This window comes from Drosophila eugracilis, unplaced genomic scaffold (genome assembly GCF_018153835.1).
Source record: "Drosophila eugracilis isolate 14026-0451.02 unplaced genomic scaffold, ASM1815383v1 contig_649, whole genome shotgun sequence".
Lineage (NCBI taxonomy): Eukaryota > Metazoa > Arthropoda > Insecta > Diptera > Drosophilidae > Drosophila > Drosophila eugracilis.
Window position 1 is genome coordinate 1131547 of NW_024573535.1, and position 22122 is coordinate 1153668.

At 39.4% G+C, this 22122-nt stretch overlaps 3 protein-coding genes across 4 annotated transcripts; 2 read left to right on the forward strand and 1 right to left on the reverse strand.

Moving 5' to 3' along the window:
- The first annotated feature begins 384 nt into the window (after nt 1–384).
- Nucleotides 385–2011, forward strand: LOC108109634 (vitellogenin-1). Its single transcript, XM_017218210.1, has 2 exons — nt 385–661; nt 728–2011. Exons 1-2 carry the CDS (start codon nt 442–444, stop codon nt 1825–1827), a joined length of 1320 nt encoding a protein of 439 aa, XP_017073699.1. The 5' UTR covers nt 385–441; the 3' UTR covers nt 1828–2011.
- Nucleotides 2012–3542: 1531 nt separating this feature from the next.
- On the reverse strand, nt 3543–21311 carry LOC108109682. Of its 2 annotated transcripts, XM_017218279.2 has the most exons (7): nt 20533–20549; nt 20194–20349; nt 9266–9402; nt 8696–9205; nt 8490–8619; nt 7862–8011; nt 3543–5731 (listed from the first exon to the last, which is right to left on the reverse strand). In XM_017218279.2, the coding sequence occupies exons 2-7, from the start codon at nt 20255–20257 to the stop codon at nt 5334–5336; spliced, it is 1389 nt and encodes a 462-aa protein (XP_017073768.1). In that variant the 5' UTR covers nt 20258–20349; nt 20533–20549; the 3' UTR covers nt 3543–5333. The 2 variants fall into 2 exon arrangements, with proteins under 2 accessions (XP_017073768.1, XP_017073766.1); XM_017218277.2 differs by having other exon boundaries at nt 20194–21311.
- LOC108109683 (putative gustatory receptor 9a) lies at nt 10132–12057 on the forward strand. The gene is made up of 3 exons (XM_017218281.2): nt 10132–11589; nt 11664–11816; nt 11878–12057. Exons 1-3 carry the CDS (start codon nt 10783–10785, stop codon nt 11941–11943), a joined length of 1026 nt encoding a protein of 341 aa, XP_017073770.1. The 5' UTR covers nt 10132–10782; the 3' UTR covers nt 11944–12057.
- Nucleotides 21312–22122: the final 811 nt, after the last annotated feature.

Sequence of the window (22122 nt, forward strand, 5' to 3'; positions counted from 1 at the left end):
ATATTAAGTTAAAATTGGATAGATTTTGAATGTAAATTTGAGCAAATCCGGGGCCAGACTACAATGTTGCAATCAGCGGAGCCTACAAAGTGATTACAAATTAAAATTATCAGGCGGCCGCAGGTGCTGCTAAGTCATCAGCGGGGTCAACTTATAGGTATAGGTATAGCCCGTGCCTACTTTTCTATACATTGTATATACATTTTATTCAGCCACCGATAGCATATATACTCATCCGATTCCCAGGCCCCAGAAACCCTTACTCAGCACTAGCGCCCCGATTAAACCTGACCCAGCGGAAAGAGAGTCTGAAAGTGGTAAAATGCTAAACGAACTTTCGGGGCTATATAAGCTGGTATTGGGGGTTCTGGAAAATCAGTTCAACTCGCTCAGTGTTGAAGTCGCATCCCCAGGACCGAATCCCGAATCCGAATCCGAACCATGAACCCCATGAGAGTGCTGAGCCTTTTGGCTTGCCTGGCGGTCGCCGCTTTGGCCAAGCCCAATAGCCGTATGGACAACTCTGTCAACCAGGCCCTGAAGCCATCGCAGTGGCTCTCCGGCTCCCAACTGGAGGCCATCCCAGCCGTCGACGATCTGACCATTGAGCGTCTGGAGAACATGAACCTGGAGCGTGGCGCCGAGCTTCTGCAGCAAATTTGTGAGTGAAATTTAAAGAAAATTCCTTTTAGTTTTCCAGAATTAATAATTCAAATCCTGTTTATAGACCACCTGTCCCAGATCCACCACAACGTGGAGCCCAACTTCGTGCCCAGCGGCATCCAGGCCTACGTCCCTAAGCCCAATGGCGAGAAGACCGTTGCCCCCCTGAACGAGATGATCCAGCGCCTGAAGCAGAAGCAGAACTTTGGCGAGGACGAGGTGACCATCATTGTGACCGGACTGCCCCAGACCACCGAGACCGTGAAGAAGGCGACCAAGAAGCTGGTCCAGGCCTACATGCAGCGTTACAACCTCCAGCAGCAGCGCCAGCAGGGCAAGAACGGCAACCAGGACTACCAGGATCAGAGCAACGAGCAGAAGAGGAACCAGAGGACCAGCAGCGAGGAGGACTCCAGCGAGGAGGTGAAGAACGCCAAGACCCAGAGCGGTGACATTATTGTGATCGATTTGGGATCCAAGTTGAACAACTACCAGCGTTATGCCATGCTCGACATCGAGAAGACCGGCGCCAAGATCGGCAAGTGGATCGTCCAGATGGTCAATGAGTTGGACATGCCCTTCGACACCATCCATTTGATTGGCCAGAATGTGGGTGCCCATGTTGCCGGTGCCGCTGCCCAGGAATTCACCCGTCTCACCGGACACAAGCTGCGTCGCGTCACTGGTCTGGATCCCTCCAAGATCGTGGCCAAGAGCAAGAACACCTTGACCGGACTGGCTCGCGGTGATGCTGAGTTCGTTGATGCCATTCACACCTCGGTCTACGGCATGGGCACTCCCATTCGTTCCGGCGATGTTGACTTCTACCCCAACGGACCTGCCGCCGGTGTTCCTGGAGCCACCAACGTTGTGGAGGCTGCCATGCGTGCCACCCGCTACTTCGCCGAGTCCGTGCGTCCCGGTAACGAGAGGAGCTTCCCTGCCGTCCCAGCCAACTCCCTGCAGCAGTACAAGCAAAACGATGGATTCGGCAAGCGCGCCTACATGGGCATCGACACCGCTCACGATCTGGAAGGTGACTACATCCTGCAGGTGAACCCCAAGAGTCCTTTCGGCCGCAACGCTCCCGCCCAGAAGCAGAGCAGCTACCATGGTGTCCACCAGGCGTGGAACAACAACCAGGACAGCAAGGACTACCAGTAAGGAGTACCCTTCGAACACTGGCATCTGGAATGGCAACAACCAACCAACCAACCAACCACCCAACCACACACACTGTAGTCCCTAAGTTGAACCCAAATTGGCCTTTTCTTGAGATTACTCAACTATGTAACGAACAAATCGCTAAATTCAGCAAATAAACGCTTCATAAAGAGCTTAAAAATAACACTAAAATGTTTAGTCATTGTATGGATTAAGAGGATTATAGAGCCGACCTGGTCGTAACTTTAGATATGGGAACTTAGAAGCTTAAAAATGGCATTCAATTATCAAGAAAAAATCAAAAGTTATCAACTTTAATTGAAGAATTTCAAGAACTTGTAACCTTTAATAATCTTGGTAAATATTAAAAAGCTTATTAAAAGAAAACATGGCAGTTAAAAATTATAACTCTTTATATGAATTGATGGTATGAACTACTACTAAAAACTAAACATAATTATGAAGAAAGCAGCTTAAAATGGACATCAGTTAATAACATAAAAGCTGTAAAATGGCATTCGTTTTCCACTATTTTCGAACTATAAAAGCTGCGGGTGAAGATATACCTCAAATTTTGATGGATCTGGTTAAAATAACTGGAACTGAATATAACACTCCCATCTGTGGTAATTATGAATACAAGAAACTGAATAGAAATAAATAAAAAACAAATAAAAATCAAAAGTAAGTATCACAAAATACGAGAGCAGGTAAGCAAATACAGTAAAAACGGATGGTCAAACGGGTACACAAATACAAGAAGGAGTGCACATATTTAGTGACGCTTTTGTGTTGGTTTGCAGCTGTGCACTGAGAAAAACAAAAACTTTTTTTCGGTAACCAATTCATCACTCATTTTAAGCACCCGCGAACTGCGAAATAATCTCGAAAGTCCAAACAGAAGTTATAAGGAATGATTTTCAGTGCAAGTGTCAGAGGATTAGCGAGGAAGAAAAGAACAGTTAGCGACGGGATGAGGCGGGGAGAGGAAAACGAAAAATTGTTGGTGGAATAGAAAGGAGTTCGAGGACGATCGAGAAAGAAACAAGAACAAATTGTATTGCAGTTGGCGACGGAATGAGGCGCAAAGAAGAAAAGCAGCGCCGTCAGCGCTCAAAGCTTTAAGGCTAGCAAGTCGATCTGCAGGGAGCATTTACAAAACAAATGAAAACTCAAAACAAAGGCGTTAAGATTCCCTGCTTTAAATTAAGCTTGTAAAAAGTAATATTCGAGACTGTATTAATATAATGACTCTGGTAATGAAAGATTAGGTTAATTAGTTTCTTTAAAATTGAAGCACTTAAATACCAAAGGGCCTGCTTAAAAACTTCATAAAAATGTTATAGAATAACTATGTACATATGTAATGAATAATTATGTACACCAAACTGAACGGCTAAAAAACATTGATATATAATATTTAATAATTTATAACTAAATGTGGCTATAAAATCCAATCTATTTATGTTTATTCCTATATTTTATAAATATAATATTTCTATTAAATTCTTTAAGAAAAAACCATTATAATTAGCCGAAAGCCCCAGCACCTTGGCTATTATCCTTTTCCTGTAGCTTAAAGTCTCAACATAGACAAAAAGCATAAAAAACAAAACAAACAAAAAATTATAAGTAATGCATACGTTTAGATTTTAATCAAACATAGGAAATAGGATCTCAGATTCGGTGAATGCAGGTTATAATCCCAAGAAACTTAACCAAAGATAAGAGTCGCAAATTGGTTTTGTAAACTTAGATTTATTTTATTGTTGTCTGTGTTTTTGTGGTGTCGAGGTCTAAGCTTCTTCACCGATGGCTTAGCCCCTTAGGTTAGAAAACAATTTCGTAAGAGTGATTAGGGAGCGATTTGCTGACGGGAGGCTGGCGCAATAACAATAAACCTCAACCTGAAGCAATAACAATTAGAAATACAGCCAAGAGTTTAGGTTCAGGGCTTAGGCGAGAGATTTTTGCTTACATATTTTCCTTCTATTTATTTTGGAATTTTTTTTTTTGGGGGGGTTTCTTGTTAATGTTTTTGTTTGTTTGTTGATTTCAAGTTAAGTGCACATTCCGAATTGTTAGAAATATTATTTCTATATACTTTGTAGTTGGTAGCTTTAGCAGATCAATGCAAAAAATGGTTAGAACCAAAACAGGCGGGCCAAGTTGGGCCCCAAAAATTGGTATAAGCGCAGGCCAAAGTGTCTTAAACATTAGCTACAGTCTTTCTTAAGATACCCACTCGCTATCTTTATGTACATCCCTCACACCTGTGTACATTCTTTATGTATATATATCTATATATATATATTTTGCATCGGTATATATACACAATATTCGCTTGTTTAAAATTAGTTTTGATTTATCTTTTATAACAATTTCATTGTTTCGATTTTGTTTTCTGTGAGTGGAAGCAGTTTTTGTTTGTTTTTCGTTTTTCGTTTTTTCATTTTTCATTTTTGAATATTTGGTTTCCCAGCTACTTTAACTACGTTCATAAATATTCCTATATCATATCATATTCAATTTAATTAGCTTTGAGGCCGAACTAAAGCACAAGGCGTTTTGCCGTTTATTTAAAATGTTTATCAAACGTTTCCTTCGGTTTTAAATATATTTATATATATCTATATATAGATCCTTTGGTGCGCTCTACAGTGCAAAATATTTGCTCAATTACAAAAATTGTTTCACAGTTTGTTAAATGTTTACAACGGAAAGGAAGGAAATCAAGACGATATAGTCGGCTATCAGGACTATTGGAGATCTGTTACAATCGAATATATATATATAATTTGGAACGCAAAGAACAAGGAAGCTTGTTTTGTATTTTATTTAACAGACAAACGGACTATTTCTAATATTTTTGCTGATTTTATTTCATTTCAAACTTAGTAACAGATCTCTTTCTAAGGATTTTGGCTCTAAGCTAACTTGTCCGCTAAATTCTTTCGGCTATATCCGGATCTGAACAATCCAGATGCTGTAACTCAGATGGCGTGTTCAACTAGGCAAAATTCAATATGGTTTGTCGTCTACTTCAGCTTCAGCAAATTCATGATGGCTAATAACTGGATTGGTGTTTCGTGTGCTTTATGGTAAATCCTTACAATGTCCGTTCAATTGAATTTGTATCACAGCAATATATTTGTTTTGGTTTATATTTATAATACGTGTATATATATATATACTATATAGTTGTGATTCGAGGGAGAAGCAAAACAATGAGCAATAAATCAACCGACTGCAACTTCGCTCTCTTTCTGGTGTTTTCTTGTTTTCGTTTTTGTTTTTGTTTTCTTTTTTTTTTTGGATTTTCCTTTTTTTGGTTTTGCTTTTTTGCTATTTCATTTTTCAAGCTTTAGACACGGAAACCGAAATGAAAACGAAAGTTTCGATCGATAAGCTCTATAAGTATGTGTCCTCGCAGATCCTAACTACCCGATCAAACCGCAATGCAACAACCTATGTAGGTGACCAGTTTTTGTACTCAAAAATACGTCTCAAATGCGCTTGATGGTGGGTCCGGTGAAGAAGACGGAAACTTTGCGCTTGAACCGTTCCATGGTGGGTTCGTGCTCCTCCTCGTAGTCATCGTCGTCGTCGTCCTCATGCCGCCGATGGTGCTGATGGTATTGATGGTGATGGCTTTGATTCTGGTGATGATGATGCTGCGGCGGCAAATGCAAGCGAGGCGGTGGAGGTGTTCGATGGTGTTGGCCAAAGATGATGGTGCGCGGAAAGGGCATGGCCACATCATCTTCATCCTCCTCCTGGTCCTCTTGCACAACAGGACCGCCCTCTTCACCATCACCCCCTGGACCGCCATCCGACTCGCTGAAACCGGGATTAAGTATTATGTTCGGTATAATCTCAATGCTGTCCCAACCATCTTGCATTTCTTCAAGGCGAAATCAAGGGATTACAAATTGTTAAACAATTTAATTGGAAAGTTTAATTGGATTTTGTTTTTATTTATGGAAAGAGAGAGAGGAAGAGAACAAGAGGAAGAGAGAGAGAGAAGAAAAACACATTTATTAGGCATATTTTTAATAATTGTTCTGTACTTTACCTTTTTACTAGGGTTTTTTCTTGTTTGTGTTGGCGTGTGAGAGTGTGAGTGTGTGTGTGTGTGTGTGTGTGTGTGTTTGTGTGTTTTGGGATGTTTTCGCTGAGTGTATGTGTGCAACAGTTTAACACAAATATTTACAGGCGGCGCTTCAGCCAAGTGACACTCGAAAAAAAGCGGCACTTTAGCCCCCAAGCGTCGCACAGGGCGTATGCGTAATGCAAGCAACAACTTTGTCTCGCTAAATAAGTGCGCCTACAGCGGTGTCCAAGATAATAGGTATTTGTATATTATTTTTGAAAAATTTCAATTTATCAATTTATTAAATTAATTTTTAGAGGAAAATTTAGATTCTTTTTAGTTTAATTTTCTTAATTTAATGAAAAATTAAATTTTTAATTTTTAATTTTTAAGTAAAGATCTTTATATGTAAAAAGTTTAAACTTTTCTTAATACTTCTTATTTGTTAAACCTTTAAAAAGCTCCTATTATCTTGACCACTGCTGTATATGCGTTCATTTTGTATTTGTTAAATATATCTCGTGTCTTTCTGTGTGTGTGTTTTTGTGTGCATTTTCTATTGAAATCCAAGCTGGAGTGTTCTCAAAACGAAACTAAATGAAATCACAACGAAATATTACATACAATCCACTCTTTTGGTTTTTGGAAAAGATTTAATTGTCGTGCTTTTAATGGGTTTTATCGTTGCAAATGCAAATAACACAATAATATTCGATAAGGTATATAGTTACATACACGGTTACAACATTGATAAAGCGCTTCCTTTTGGTCTAGGCGTTTGTTTTACAATATTTCATATTTAGCAAATATCATTTTTAGATTTAATTTTTAGTTAGCAGCTAAAGCTTAAAATTGGTAGAGAACTCTAGACGGTTTTTGCTTTGATTTCCATTTTGTTTCCATAGATTGCTTGGTTTTTTTGGCTACAAGTGCAGGCTATCACAGTTTAAGTGCTTAAAGCTGATTCCATTATTTTTTTTTTTGGTCTACTTGATTTGCTTTTTGGTTTAGTAAGAGAGGAAATTACACATTTCATGACTTAAGGCTAGGGGCTAGTTAGGATTTGAATAAGTTTAAGGGACTTTAAGGTAAATAAATACATGTCCTGCGGCTTTTTAATAATTATTCGAGTAAAAGCTAGAACAATCACCAATTTATTGCTCTTTTCTACTTTTATTATTAATTGCTTAAAGAAAATGATTTAAATTTAGCTAAGCTATGGCTACAAAATGTTTTACAGAATTCAATTGCTGATAAAAAGCAATAATTTTTAATATCAAGTTTATGTGAAAAATGATGAATGCCACTCTATCGGGGGAAATCAAAGACAAATTGGCTAATAAATTTCTTGTGAATCAATATTTGTTTCGCCTGCAAAGCCTTTCATGGCAAATACATTTATGTATGCATTTCGTTTTGTAAATATATTTACAGGTCACAGGAATCGTACTATTATATACACATATATAGTATATATCATATAGGGGAAGAGGGGGTGGTCTTAAATATATATATAAACAACATCCAACGGCAAAGCAAACATTTTGCGTCCGGCTGGCAAACATAAAAACTAAATGCGTTTAAAAACACAACATTGGTTATTAATTAATTAACAATAATAGCAGCGGCAACAACAACAGCAATGAGGCAATAACGACAACAACAACAACATCAATATCAATATATATATATAGCCATAACAAAACTGAACAATGCAGTTAAAAATAATGTGTGAATTTAATAACTAAAGTAAACCGATAAACAAAGCCAAACGGAAACTGAAAAAACATTTAAAAAACACGCGAAAAATAATACTTAAAATAAGGTGAGATTTGTTGCTGATTATCTCGGGGATTGTTTGCTGTTTTCTTTTTAACTGGGGGATATAAGATATTCTGGAGTTTTGGAGCTAAAGCTGGAGTTGATCGACTTAGTCTGTACCCATTTGCGCCGACTGATAGCACTCCTTGGAGAGGACAATGCAGAGTCCGATCGCTAATATCACAAGGGTTCCGAGCACTATGCTGACGGCCACTATCCAAATGCGTGGATCGAAATTGTCAAGGTCGGGTTTTATAAGGCGTATGAGATCTGGATCGGGTGTATGACAAACACAGAGACAAAGAGAGAGAACGAGAGAGAGAGAGAGAGAGAGGGGATAGATATATAGATGGACAACGAAAATTACCAAAAATACAAATCGAAATGTACTAAACAATGAGCTCTATACGTTTACACTTAGTTTAAGGTTACTCGACATAATGCTGTCTACCAATCAAGTTAACTAAAGTTCTGACCGCGTCTAGGATTGCAATTAGTTAATGGGAATTCGAATTGCAAACCCATCCGACAAGCCTTAATATATAGATGTTGACACCAATTGGAAATTAGGAATGATCAACTACCGATTAGAATTACAGTTTACACATTTAAAGTAGAATCAAAGTTATACGAAAATAGTAGTCATAATCAACATAATCTCTAGCCTGGTTTGATCCTAGCCTAGCCTAGCCTAATAGAGCCTAAGATCTCTAGGATTACGGTAATGGTCAGTGCCCGGAGTACTCACCCTCTTCCTTGGTCTCCGGCAGCGTGGTCACATTGGTGGTGACCACCTCGCCGCTGCCCAGTTCGTTGTTGGCCCATATCCGAAACTCATAGGTGGTATTGGGTGCCAGGCGATAGACCTCCATTTGCCGCTACAAACAGGTTTTATTTTTAGTTATTAACTTTTAAATAACTTCTTAAATTAAAACTCTAGTTCCAGATACTCACCACATTGAAGGCTATGTTAATGGGATCCATTCTGCTCCAGGCGTGCTCGAAACTGGCATTCGCCGGCGGCGTCTTGTAGGACACATTCCTGTACTCCGCCGTAAAGCTGCGCAACGGGTAGCCCCCGGATTGGGTCTTGTTGAAGCGCCAGATGAGGAAGCCCAGTATGGTGGAGGCCTTGAAGTATAGCTGCGAAACCGGACCCGGAACGGTGCGAACGATGAGCTCGGTTCGCTGATGGGCCTGGTATGCCACTTCCTCCTCCACTTCGGCTTCCTGCTGCGAGTCCTTGGGGACCTCAGATACCCTGACGCTACCATCCTCATCCTCCACTGGCTGCGTTTCTTTCTCCTGCTGACTTTGCGGTGAGGTAGTTGCTGATGTTTCTAGATTGCTCGTTGTTGCACTTGTTGTTGTTGTTGTTGCTGATGGGCGTGGCAATGAGGCGAAGCACACGTAGATTCCCGCATCCAAGGTGGTCACATTGCGCAGCACCAAAACACGACCGGTCTTTGGAAACAGATCACTTATTTTTGGTATTCTTTTAGAGGGGAAAACCTATTAGCTCACCTGGACTATCGTGCTGTTGTTGCCGTGCTCTTTCACCCACATTATGTTGCCCTGGGCTATGCAGGGTATGCTCACATTGCCGCCCTTGTCCGTCGTATATTCGTTGTACTTGATCGTCGAGCTGAGTACCGTGAGCACTGTAAGTAGATATCAAGAATATATCAGGGAGTTAATAATTAGTTTAAATCAATGTATTGGAAGCTTAAATGTTATCAATAATTATCATATCATGGATTATTATGAATTTATCACATCATTATGAGTTTAGATAACTAAGAGACTAACTCTTAGAGGCCAAAGTTGAAGATTAAAAAGTACATTTAAAGCTTATCTCTTTGCTAATCATCCGAAACTTCAAATTAGGAAACATAAAAAAGGTTTAATACGTAGACCAAGAGTAAAGTTCCTCATTTGCAAGATCAGTTATTTGAGCTGCAATCGCTTATCACTTTAATAAGGTAATAAACCCCAGTTTTCGTTTCTCAAATCCATAGACCAGGGGCGCTCAAAGTCGTCTTACGGCGGAGCATTTACTAACACAAATCTTGTGCGTGCAAATTACACATTTAGTGACGCTTTTGTGTTGGTTTGCAGCTGTGCACTGAGAGAAACAAAAACTTCTTTTCGCTAATTAATTTATCACTCATTTTAGTTACCCACCAAATGCGAAAAACACTCGAAAGAGCAAAACAGAAGTTATAAGGAATGATTTCCAGTGCAAGTGACTGAGGATGATCGAGGAAGGAAAAGAACAGTTAGCGAAGGAATGAGGCGAAAAGAGGAAAACGAAAAATTGTTGGTGAAATAGCAAGGAGTTCGGTGATGACCGAGGAAGGAAAAGAACAGTTAGCTTCGGAATGAGACGAAAACAGGAAAACGTAAAATTGTTGGTGAAATAGCAAGGAGTTTGAGGATGGTCAAGGAAGAAACAAGAACAAAATAAATTACAGTTGTCAATGGAATGAGGCGAAAAGAGGAAAACGTAAAATTGTTGGTGGATTAGCAAGGAGTTTGGGGATGATCGAGGAAGAAACAAGAATAAAACATATCACAGTTGGCGACGGAATGAGGCGGAAAAAGGAAGTCAAAAAATGTTGTTGATGGAATAGCGACGCGAGCGCTCAAAGCTTACGGGCTAGCAAGTCGATATGCAGCGAGAATTTACAAAAACAAATGAACATACAGAACATAGGCGTTGAGCACCCCTTCCTTAGATATTAATACTTAGTCTAAACAAGCAAGGTCATAATAATGACCAAAAGTATTGGTAAATTGTAGTAAGAATTGACAAAAGCTTAAAGTTACATACTAGTAGTAGATTGGTCAAGTTATTGACCCAGCCAAAAAGAAAACTGAATCAAACATTGGGGTCACCAAGCATTTGAGTCTTTCCCGCTGATAAATTAAAACCAATTAAGCGCCTGATATGATCTACTAGCACCTCCTCTTTGATTAATTGAAAGATACCACCCTTGGAGTAACCTTTCGGAAGCCTGGACACCACAGTTGGAAGCCCAATGTCGCTGTGGTTGGAACGCTCTATAACCGGCTATTTCCAGCTTTTCGGCCTGGTTTGCGGTTGGAGTGGGAGTCGATTGGGCCGCCTGTTGGGCAGTAGCTTCCTATTGGTCATTTTAATCGAGTTGGCCACTGAGATAGGGGGCTATTTCAAGGACTCGATTCCGGATGATGGACCCCTGGCTTCGTACTTTGTGAAAACCATTCAGGGAGTTAATGTGGCCTACAAAATGGTCCATGCCTGGATTGTCATCATGGCCCTGCTCCAATGTCGACGTAATCGTTGTCTGCTTGAGCAACTGCCTCTGGTGGGCAGTACTTCCTTTGCATACAGACACCTAATCCTAGAGCTTTTGCTAGTTGGATGTGCTCTGGTCCTGGTCTTCTTGGATTATAGTAAGGGCGGGGAATATCTCACTACTTTGCAATATTCTTTTAGCCTTCAAGCTGTCCGAGCTCGTTATCTGCAAATGATGCTTCTGGTGGATCGCTTGGATGGTCAACTGGAGCAACTACATCACCGGGTGATAAGCGGCACCATAGACTACAAAACTCTTCGATCGGATTATGCCCAACTGGCGAAATTGTCTCGTTCGTTGTCGAATCTCTTTGGCCTGTCGCTGCTCCTAATGAATATCCTTTGCCTGGGTGACTGGATAATCGTCTGCAATGTCTACTTTATGGTGGAATACCTAGAGGCCTTGCCCGCCTCCTGGTTTATCTTTTGTCAGGCCATGTTTGTTGTCTTGCCCACTCTCGGCAAGATCTGGACCATGTGCGCTGCCTGCCATCGATGTGTGGCAAAGGTGACTATCAATTTCCCTTCCCTTTTCGTTAGTTTAGTAATTTGAATTAACAATTTTTATAAATATTCCTACAGTCCAAGCACTTGCAGGAGCAACTGAAGGATCGACCTGGGCAGACACCTTTGGAAAGAAGTCATATCGAGGGATTTGCCCTGCAGATCATGCAGGATCCCATACAGTTCGATGTCTGTGGGATCTATCACCTTAACCTGCAGACCTTAGCTGGGGTAAAATGATATATATATATTATATAGATATAGCTAAACCGATATCAACCTTTTACTTTAGATGTTCTTCTTCATTCTGGAGGCCCTGGTAATATTTCTGCAATTCGTGTCCTTCGTGAGGACATAGGCCATGGACTAATAAATCATGGGGGCTGGGTGATATATCGGGGTCAGAGGTCAGCGGTGAGAACATGCAACATGATTTGCTTGCCAAAAGCAAAAGGAAAAAAAAACACAAAAAGTTGAACAGGGAAAGGAAAAAAAAAAAGCCACAATTTAACGTTGTTGTTTTTCTGCATGCAGAAAATGCTGAAAATGTTGCTGCGACACGCGAAGGTCATACACACACTGCTTACATATTTATGACGCTGCCTGTTTCCGCTTCTTCTTCTGTTTCTTCTGCTGCTTCCCCTTCTTATTCACGTTCGACAGGAAGCAGCGACAACAGCAACAACAAAAGCAACAGAAATAACAACAATAAACACCAAAGGCAACGTCATTCCTCCTCATATTTTATTTCTGGCTTTCAAAAGTCACCTAGAAACACGGCTTGACGGTAGGGGCTGGAAGGAGCTGTTGGCATTCCCATGGAAAGTGGGACTTAAAAGTTGCCAATATTGAAAAAAGAATTTATAAAAGGTTTTCCCTAAAATACAGAGAAAAATATTCAAATAAAATATAAACATATTTGCCTGATTTTATGAGAAATATTTAAAAAAAAAAAATTCCAAATTATTTCCCAAACCATGGAACTTTCCCAATTCTTGTTTAGATTTTCTTAAGTGGCTCACTTAACATGGATTCAACTTTTATGGCTGTAATATTTTAGCGTTTCTCGTATGGATGAAATCTGAAAAGTTTTCCGCTACACGAACTTAATAAGATTGCTTTTTTAAAGTTGCGGGTAAGTAATCCCCAGCACAAGGCAACCAAACAAACATTCACTAAAAACACATTCCCACACACACACACACACACACACACACACACACACATACGAAACAGAACAAACAATTTTAAGGTTCAACCTTGTCCAACTTGCAGGGCAGATGGAAGTCAGTCAGTCATCCATAATGTTGATAAAGTTTCGCACAAGCCAAAAATGGCCATAATAAGTTTGCACCGCCTGCCAGGAAACTACACGGTAGGGGGGGAAGGCAGAGGGCACTCTATGTATATGAGTGGGATGAAGGCGGTAAAAACAAAAGTTGCGCCCTTCCCATGTGGGGTTATGTAAGGCACAAGCTGCTTGCCGAAAAGTATGCACCACCCCCTTTCGGAAAATCCACCCACAGCGCCATCATCCCTTGCTGACGTCAGTTAATTGATTTCAACGCGAAACCAATGGAGACGTCTAAATCTACACGCAGAGAAAATGAATATGGTAATAAAAAAATATGGTAATAAAGCCTGCTACCAAGTAGTAAATACAAAAGATATATCTATCCATAAAACCTACTTAAAACGTTCTTTTAACTTTCAACATTTTGATACCCTTTAACATACTCCCATTTCTTTAAGTGTTTTTCCCAATCCTAGTCACTTTTTTGTATTTATTTTAAATTTGGCCCAGTGCAAGGTCACTCAATCAGTCAATCTATCGTTCAATCATTCCCTTTTGTCGATGGGCGAACCATCAATTGTCGAGCGATTTAATTAGGTCGCCCCAGGGCTTTTTGGCCATGACGCATTTTGGCCAGTTGCCTATTTTTAGACGCGCGGTTTGCATTGATTTTGCCATAAAAACAAAGCACGCCGCCTGCTGCCCAAGCTAAGAAGAGACCGCTAAAACCACAGAGAGTAAACCGTAACCCTCCCCCCCGAACCCGGCCATAAACGTAACCCAATCCGCCATCAAGAAACAAAATCCAAAAGACAATGGCAAAACATAGCATAGGAATCCCGGGCAAATAAATCCGGAGACAGACGGGCGGGCGACACCTTTTGTTTATTAACCGGATGCGGAACCCCTAGTTACCAACTATTTACCCCGACGACTGATTGGCTGGTGCGGAAGAATTTCCCCGGAAAAAGCGGAAAATGAGGATGGCAGTGGTTGGGTGGTTAGTTTGGTTTGGTTGGTTGGTTGGTTGGTTGGTTGGGTGGGTGTTGAAAAGCAGCAGAAAGCAACAGAAATTGCAACTGTGAAATGTAATAAAATAAAAATGTTTGCCAATTGGTTTAACAACACGGTGAGAAGTGAAGGACTTGCGATGGTTTTTCCCAGCCCCTTTGCTGTTTTTTCTCTTCTTCTTTTACGTTTTGCTTTTCCGCTTTTTCCCCCTATTTATTTTTATTCCCACGATGGCCACCCCAAAAGCAACCACAGCACCACTTCAGCACGCTTTTCATGGAACTGCGCTTTTCTGTAATTAATTATTTAAGCACTCGACTCGATTTGTGCCAAACTAGGGAGACGTCTAAGTACAGTGATGGATCCTTAAGTCGGATTCGGTTTTCTTTTAGGATTTTCTAATTATTTTAATGCATTTTTAGATTAATTTTTTAATGATAAATAACCATTAATTGGTTTTAAATGTGATTTAAAGTAAGAAAAAACTTTTCATTATCACTTAAAAGTAAGGAAAATTTTTTCGTATTTTGTTTCTTTTAATCTAAAATCTTTGTAAAATACATGGACTATTTATATATATATATATCAGTATTCATAATAAATTACTAACCCAATTAAAGCTGCCTCAAAGGTATAAAATCTGTAAATTGAATTTCCTTGCCTTAAGCTTACGGAAGTTTTCCTGTATTTCCCTGCCCCCTGTTTTGCGGCACGTTCCTCGTTTGGCCTGCTGCAGCCATTTTGCATAATTTGTGGTCCCGACTATATCCCTAATCCCTCCTAAACGTGCCATATCCCCCGGATATGCCCCTCGGTTCGGCGATTGAAGCAACAAGCGGCGAAATAAAGTTCTGCTGATGGCACCCAGCTGGGAGATCGAAGCTGAATGGCCAACAGGAAGAGTTCAAGGGTCGCCGGAGGGGCAAAACTTTTCAAGCACCCACTTGAGTATCTGGGCAAGTCGACCTGAAGTCTAGGTCCTTTTGAAATGTATCCTGATCCAGGTTTTTATTTTCATTTTTTCCCTATGTCAGGTTACGAGTTTTAAAATGCAAAAAAGAAAAAGGAAACTTCAAAGGTTGGGGAAATCATTTACGCAGGAAATTATTCTTTTCGAGCGGATTTCATTTTCATTTATTTGCCCATCAAATTTTCCAACTCAATTAACAGGGCATTTAAAATGTTTTTAAATATTTACATATTTACCTTTTTCATGGATGGCTTAATGGCAACAAATGTGGCTTTATATATGTATATCGAATTAAAAATGTAAGAACTGATGATCTCGTTGATTAAATAATATAAAAGAAACTCCATTCAAAGATTTTACAGCCACAGATTTGCTCCCTTAAGAGGTTTTTAAAGAATAAACAATCTTACAAAGATATCTACGAATTTCCATTAACTTTTACATGAAATCAATTTTGAATCCTTGCCCAAGTTGGCTGCCAACATTATTCGACATTTGAGTTATTAATTCCATTGCTCGATAACTAATTCGATTTGCATAATGATGAGGCATTAATGTTGTTCATCTGCATGTAAATAATTGAATTTGCGGAACGGTAAACAAAGGTGCACGTCTGCTGAATAATGCAAGAGGCCTTCTCGATTGATATCACTTCGGTTAATGAAGAGTGCCCGCAATCCTGTCCTGTGGAAAATGCCATCCTGGGAGACCTGGCAACTTGGCTCTCTGTCAGTTTTGAGTGGAATTGAGTATTGCAATATTTATGACTCCCCCAGCGAGTGTCGATTGCATTTCGTGTCACAGGCAAACGCCCCAAAAAAAAGCCGTCAACACATGGCCAAAAACAAGCAACAACATTGTGTGTGGGAATACATTTAGCTACACTGAGAAAAAGGCTTTTTTCTTGCCACTAAATCAGATATTAACTTATTTTAGAAAGTATTTTAACTCTGGGAAACAGTTGGCTTTAAGTAAGTTCTACAAAAAGGTAAATTTAATGTTAATTTTACTTTATTATGTGGCTGGGAAGTTGGTCATATTGTTACCTGCAGATTAAAATTAAGCCGATTGCTTAAAAATAATACAAAATACGATTAATACACTGTAATATATATGCTCTGAAAAATATTTGAAAAATTTTTACACAGTTTACTGTATTTTTACTACATTAAAAGCACATTCAAGTTTACAATCAAGTTAAATATTTCAAAATAATGAAAAATTCCTTTAAAATAAACTATTTTTCTTCGTTTTTCCTTTATATTTAACTTTAAGTAGTAACTAATAACAATAAATCTTGTTCGCTGTGTACTTATACGACAACCCTGACATTTTTATGGAGCTTAATAATGCATTTGGCTTAGAACGACCACAGAATGTCCATCGATTCCAGCAGCGACAACAAATGGGCTTGGGGGGCGTTTGAAAAAGGGGGTAAAGAAGATACGAGTATGGACAAAATGCAGTTTAAGCCAGAGAGGACCATTAAATTGGAATTTCATAAAGCTTTCAGGCATAAGTGCGCACAGCAGGGGTGGGTTAAGATAGAAAGTGGGGGGGGGGGAGGCACAAATGTCAGATGCAGCTGTTGCCCTCAAAAGCAGATTATGCGATTATTATTCTGCTGGCACAACAAAATAATAAAATAAATGGCACAACAAAATACGGGAAAGCAATGGAAATGAAAACAAATAAAAGGGGAGAATGTGCTGGGGGGTGGCGTATAAAAACAAACAATCAATAATGGGGAATTGATTTTAAAAGAAAATTGCAATATAATTAAGTGTCACAGAAAGGCATGCCGTAAAAGGAATGTATTGTTGTTGCCTACTTTTGGGCATGTTTTAAAGAGAAACAAGAAACCAACCATCCAAAACCAATTTAAAAAAGGCGAAAAATACCTTTGAACTTTACCTTCAAATAAGTTCACAAGCAAAAGAATGAAACTTTACAGAAGGAATTTACTTTACTTTCCATGTGGCTGCAGAAATTCTATGTTTGAAACCATTGAACTGAAATGCATTTCTAAGGACTTTACACATTTCGCTGCATTCATAAAAATAAAAAACATTTGCTCAGTGGACGTGGCACATTCTTGAATGGTCAAAGTGAAATGGAATCTACCATGGCCAAAATGCCACGAATGCGGCCCAATCAAACGACAGGAACAACTGAAAGGCAGACACTTGACTGCGGTACGGGGGGAAAGCCCAACCGAAAGCCGAACAAAAGAGTCATTCAATGTTCTTGTTTTTCCCCCCCATTTTACTTTTATTTCCAGCTCGTATATATTCTCTTGACCAGAAGCCGAGCCAAAGTCTAGGAGAAAAGCGACGGAAAATGCTGAAGACTTTTACTGCAATTCCCCGAGTCACTTTATTATTATTATTGCCCACGGGTAGAAATGGTGCACAGCAGCAGCAGCAGCGGCAGCGGCAGCAAACAAAATAAAATGCCAGAATTAATTAAAATTCATAATTAGTTGCATTTTGCATGCCAACGGGCCACGAGGTCACGACAAGAGCTAATCCAGCCTCTGGCTCAACTCGGGTTTGCCACACAGCACAGTGGCCTAAAAGTAGGTATAAATGGAGTTTAAACTGTGAACAGGAAGTAGATTCATAGAATTTTTTAAAACTATTTTGGATTTCAAGGGTTAAGAATAATATACATAATATAAGTTATAAATCAGAAAACCGATGTACATACTTCTGGAAGAATAATAAAGAGATCATTTTCTAAAACATTCCTTTAATATTAATTTCGAACTCTATAGCAATACTAAATACTCTGTTATAGATTAGTCAAATGTATTCTTTAATAATAAAAGTAAATAATTTCATCTTGTTAATATTATTCTTAAAACAAAACTTAATATCAAAACCTAACTAACACTTTCTAAATGACTTTTTTTAGCATGAATATTAACCTTTAAATAGATCATAGTTTAAACTTATTTCTTTCCTAAAACCCATCCGATTTTAAACTTCATTAAATTTCAAAAAACTTTGTCATAAAAACATCCTATTTTCGACCCACTGTGACCAATCTACGGCAATTCTCATTTCGCACTATATTTGCTTTGCAGGAGAGAAGCCAGACAGCAGATGAAGGATGAAAAGGGGCTAGTAAAGGGGAGGAGAAGGACATGGGACAGGGAACAGGACTTTCTCCGTAATGACGCCGACCCCGCCCACTTGTTGATGTTGTTTTTGTTGTTGCTGCTGCTGCTGTTGTTGCCGTCGCACTTCTGGTTCCATTCGGTTGGCATAATTGCAAAATGCATTTTTCTATTGCCTATTTCGAAGGGTTTTATGTGTGTGTTTTTGGTGTTGTGTTTGTGTTTGTGTTTGTGCAAGCAATTAAAATCAGGTCCAAACAAAAATAATCAAATAAGACTGCCACACACCATACCCTTAGGATTTTCACAGCAACCGACCAAGTGGAAAATCAATGCAGAATCAAATTTACACACGCCTGAATGAAAAAGGTGAATGTGAAAGGGGGTTCCGCTTTGTTGTGTGTGTGTGTGTGTGTGTGTGTGTGTGACACTCGTCCTTTTTTTTGGCATTGACATTGAAAAGCGACCCCCCAACAAACCACACTTTCCAAGCATTGTCTTGTCATACCCTTTGAAGGAAAAAGAGTCTTTTTGAATGGCTAATCAATAATGTCGTCTTAGAACTTTTTCAAATATTTTAAGAGTTTTTAATAACATAATAAATGTTTTTATTTAAAACTCCAAACACTAGAGATCCAAAAATTCTTATAACAAAGCCTGAAAATATGACATTTTGTCAGTTTTCGCTTTCACAGCATACTTTTAGACACCCAACAAAAACATTTCAAACCTCCCAAAAACTTATCCACTCTTCCGTTCTTCAACTATATACACTAAAAACTTCAAAATTCAGCCATGAATACGAAGAGTCTTATTTGGTCTCCAGATATTTGGAAAAACAGCTAAAACTTTTGGCCAACTTTTGGTTAGGGCATTCAAAACTCCGACGTTAGACGAAAGTTGGGACCCTTCTAATTGCACCTTGTGGCCTGGGTGGCAAGTGTCTAAAAATAGTGCCAGACCCTTGTTGCATGTGTTTTGCTTGGCTCGGCGTTGGTGGTGGTGTCGAAGTGCTGAAACCACAGTGTTGGGTCAACAAAAGTGGGAATTCAATTTTGATTGGAGGGCGAATTCTTGGCGGCATGTCCTTGACAGCATCTATCTAGAAGATCGCCTTGGCTCTTTAATTTGCCAAAAAGTTTCCAAATTGGTTGCCACACTTGGGCCCTACTACTCACTCTCTTGACAATTAAGACCAGAAAAATCAATTTGTCCAAATGAACAGCTGTGCGGGGCTTTGTCTTGGCAAACAGCAGTGCTGTGTTACCGCCTTTTGTTTTAATTAAAAGCAAACATTTTCGGTGACGACGACTATTACCAAATAATGAGTTTGGCCAAGTCAACTAACTGCCCCCATCTGCTTTCTTTCGAATCGTCGGGCATTCCTCGCTGAGGTTTTGCTGTTGCAGCAACAATTCAAGGATTTATACGCAATTTGCATGCAAATGAAGTTGGTCAGGCTACTGCTGCTGCTACTGCTGCTTTGGTTGGCCCTTTAAATGGGTTGGGATTAATGGGTGGAGGCCTGCCTGCGGGTCGGATTGTTAGATTGAGCCCAAGCTTAGGACCCACTGACTGAGATTAATTATCTTGTGCTACTGTGGGGTCACAATCTGTACTTAGATTCATGGCCCATCAACGGCAAATTAAACAACTGCGGAAATGGGCTAAACAGACTTACAGAAAAATGTCCTGAAATGTAAAAATTAGCTAGAAATTCCTAGGAGTTCCCTTGAATCTCTGTCTCTATAACTTTGTTAAAATTATTTTTAAGGCATTTAGTAATCATTTTTGTTATGACTTAAAAGTTAAATCAGAAGTTTAAACACCCCATTGAAATGTCAAATTTATTAAAGTATTTTTATTAGTATTATTTGTTTGGCACCTTCCAAAAGGGTTAACAAGCACAAACATGTTGAACTAACATACACCTGTATCATTAGGGATATAAAATTACGAGATGTATGTTCTAAGGTTTATCTTAATTTTCGTATTTCCCAGAGATCCCTGAGAGGTCATCAAAATTTCCCATATAAACCAGAAAAGTTGCTACAATTTATTACGCCCGTTGGTGACATCCCAACTGGACTCCAATTGGGTCAGCCACCCTGCACCCATACAGCTAACCAGAATGGCCAACTGGGCACGCATTAATCCCAATCGGGTAATCGGACCCGAAATGAGGGAGTTATGTAAAGTGTCAAGTGCTTACCTTGGGTGAAAAATAATAGATTAAACGATGACAACGTTAGCACGGAGCTGGAAGTGGACGACATGCTTCCATAGCACGCTTAAAGCACGCTTTACATAAGCCGTCGTTGCCCAGTGGTTCGGTGTCTCTCCTGCTCCTCGCTTTATCACCCCCTCCCTTTTGGCCAAAGCCGGCAGCAATCAACAAAGGCACAGGCACACAGAGAGAGAAAAATAATAAAAACAAAAGGCAAACGGCGACAACGCGCCAAAAAAAAAAAAAAAAAAACAAAAAACAAAAGGAAACCAAAAAGTTCTTTGCTGATTTCTAAATTCTCCTATTTTATCCTTTCACATTTACAGTTACTCCTATCGCGTGCGTTTGCTTTGTTGTTATTTTTTCGATTCTCTCTCCTCTTCTCTCCGCTCGCCTCCTTGCGCTCTTCCTCTTTCGCGACTCCTTTTGACGTAACTTCAAAGTGCGGCTGCTGATTTTCGGTTATTTTCGCACTATTTAGGAATTTGTAATTTGGATTTAAGCAACTTTTACTAAATGCTTTAAAACTTGAAAAAAAAAATATGTGGTAGTAGTATTTATTTAATTAAACTGCAGTTCGGTGTTTGGAGAATTGTTGATAACGGGACACTGAGTATGCTTGCCGTCCGCCGTTCATGTACCGTTGCGTTCGAGTTGCGTTGCTCGACTGAAACTGAAACTGAAGCGCTTTTAATTCGGCTTCGTCGTGCCAGGGACTCGGTAAAACGCCCGCCAGAGCTTGGCCTTCGGCTATTTACCCGCCAGATCTGGCCATTTCTGCATTACGAAATATGAGAGAGAATATTCTTGGTACCACAGCAAAGGAGTTATTAAATCGATTTTAAAGGTTTTTAAAAGAAAACTACAATGGTTTTGATATCATTAGGTGTTAATTTAGGTGTCTACAGTATTTAGTAAAGTTACGAAGCCTTTTGATTCCTTTATAGAAACCTAAAGTGATTTCAAGACTCAGTAGTATTCTTTAAGACACCTTTGAAGGAGATTTTATATCACCCTGGCATCCTCAATACTAAATAAACTCAAATTGTCTGAGACATATCAAAAAAATTTAACTAATTTAAAGATTGTGTAACAAAAGTCTCTGAAGATTTCAATACAATAGCAAAAGTGTCAAAAACAATGTTGCCAGACATTTTCAATTTGACTATAAATATTATTTCAGACACCTTTGAAAATGTATAAAAAATCTTTAGACTTCTGAAGCACTCCAGAAGGCATTGAAGAATATTCAGTTAATTTATTATTACATCTAAAAGGAATATGGTTAGAAGACAGATATGGTACAAAATTGAAAAACAAAAGAGAAAAATAGCAATAGTGGTAAAGCAATACTTGAATCATTTGCCATAACAAATAGTTTTAGTTTATTGTAACTTAAATTCTAGTATATTAACTTATTAACTATCTAATTATTAAGGTTATTTATGTAAATCATTTTTAAAACACGCACTATTTTTGAGTAACAAGCACTTCACATTCTAAGTTTGGTAAGAAACTGGCAGTTGGTTTCTTCGCGATTGATACATTTTTTCACCTCCAACTTAAATGAAATACGAGATATTATTTAGCTTTTTTCCGACTTCAACCAGCACTGACTGTCAATGGGTTCGTGAGCTCGAGAGTGGGTGCGAGCCATTGGTGACTACTGGTGCTGCTCCTCGTGATCCAACTCCCCCTGATCCATCGCCTCGACCACCCCCAGATTCAATTCCCCCCTCTGCATATGCGCCGCATGTTGTGCAACTCTGCCCGGAGCCGTCATCTGTAATTCACCTTGGCAAGCATGTGAGTGCGATGCACACACACACACACACATACACTCGCACAGCATCCAAAAGCTTAACCCATACCATCCACGCCTCCGCCTCCCAGCGAACAGCTGTCAATGGTTGT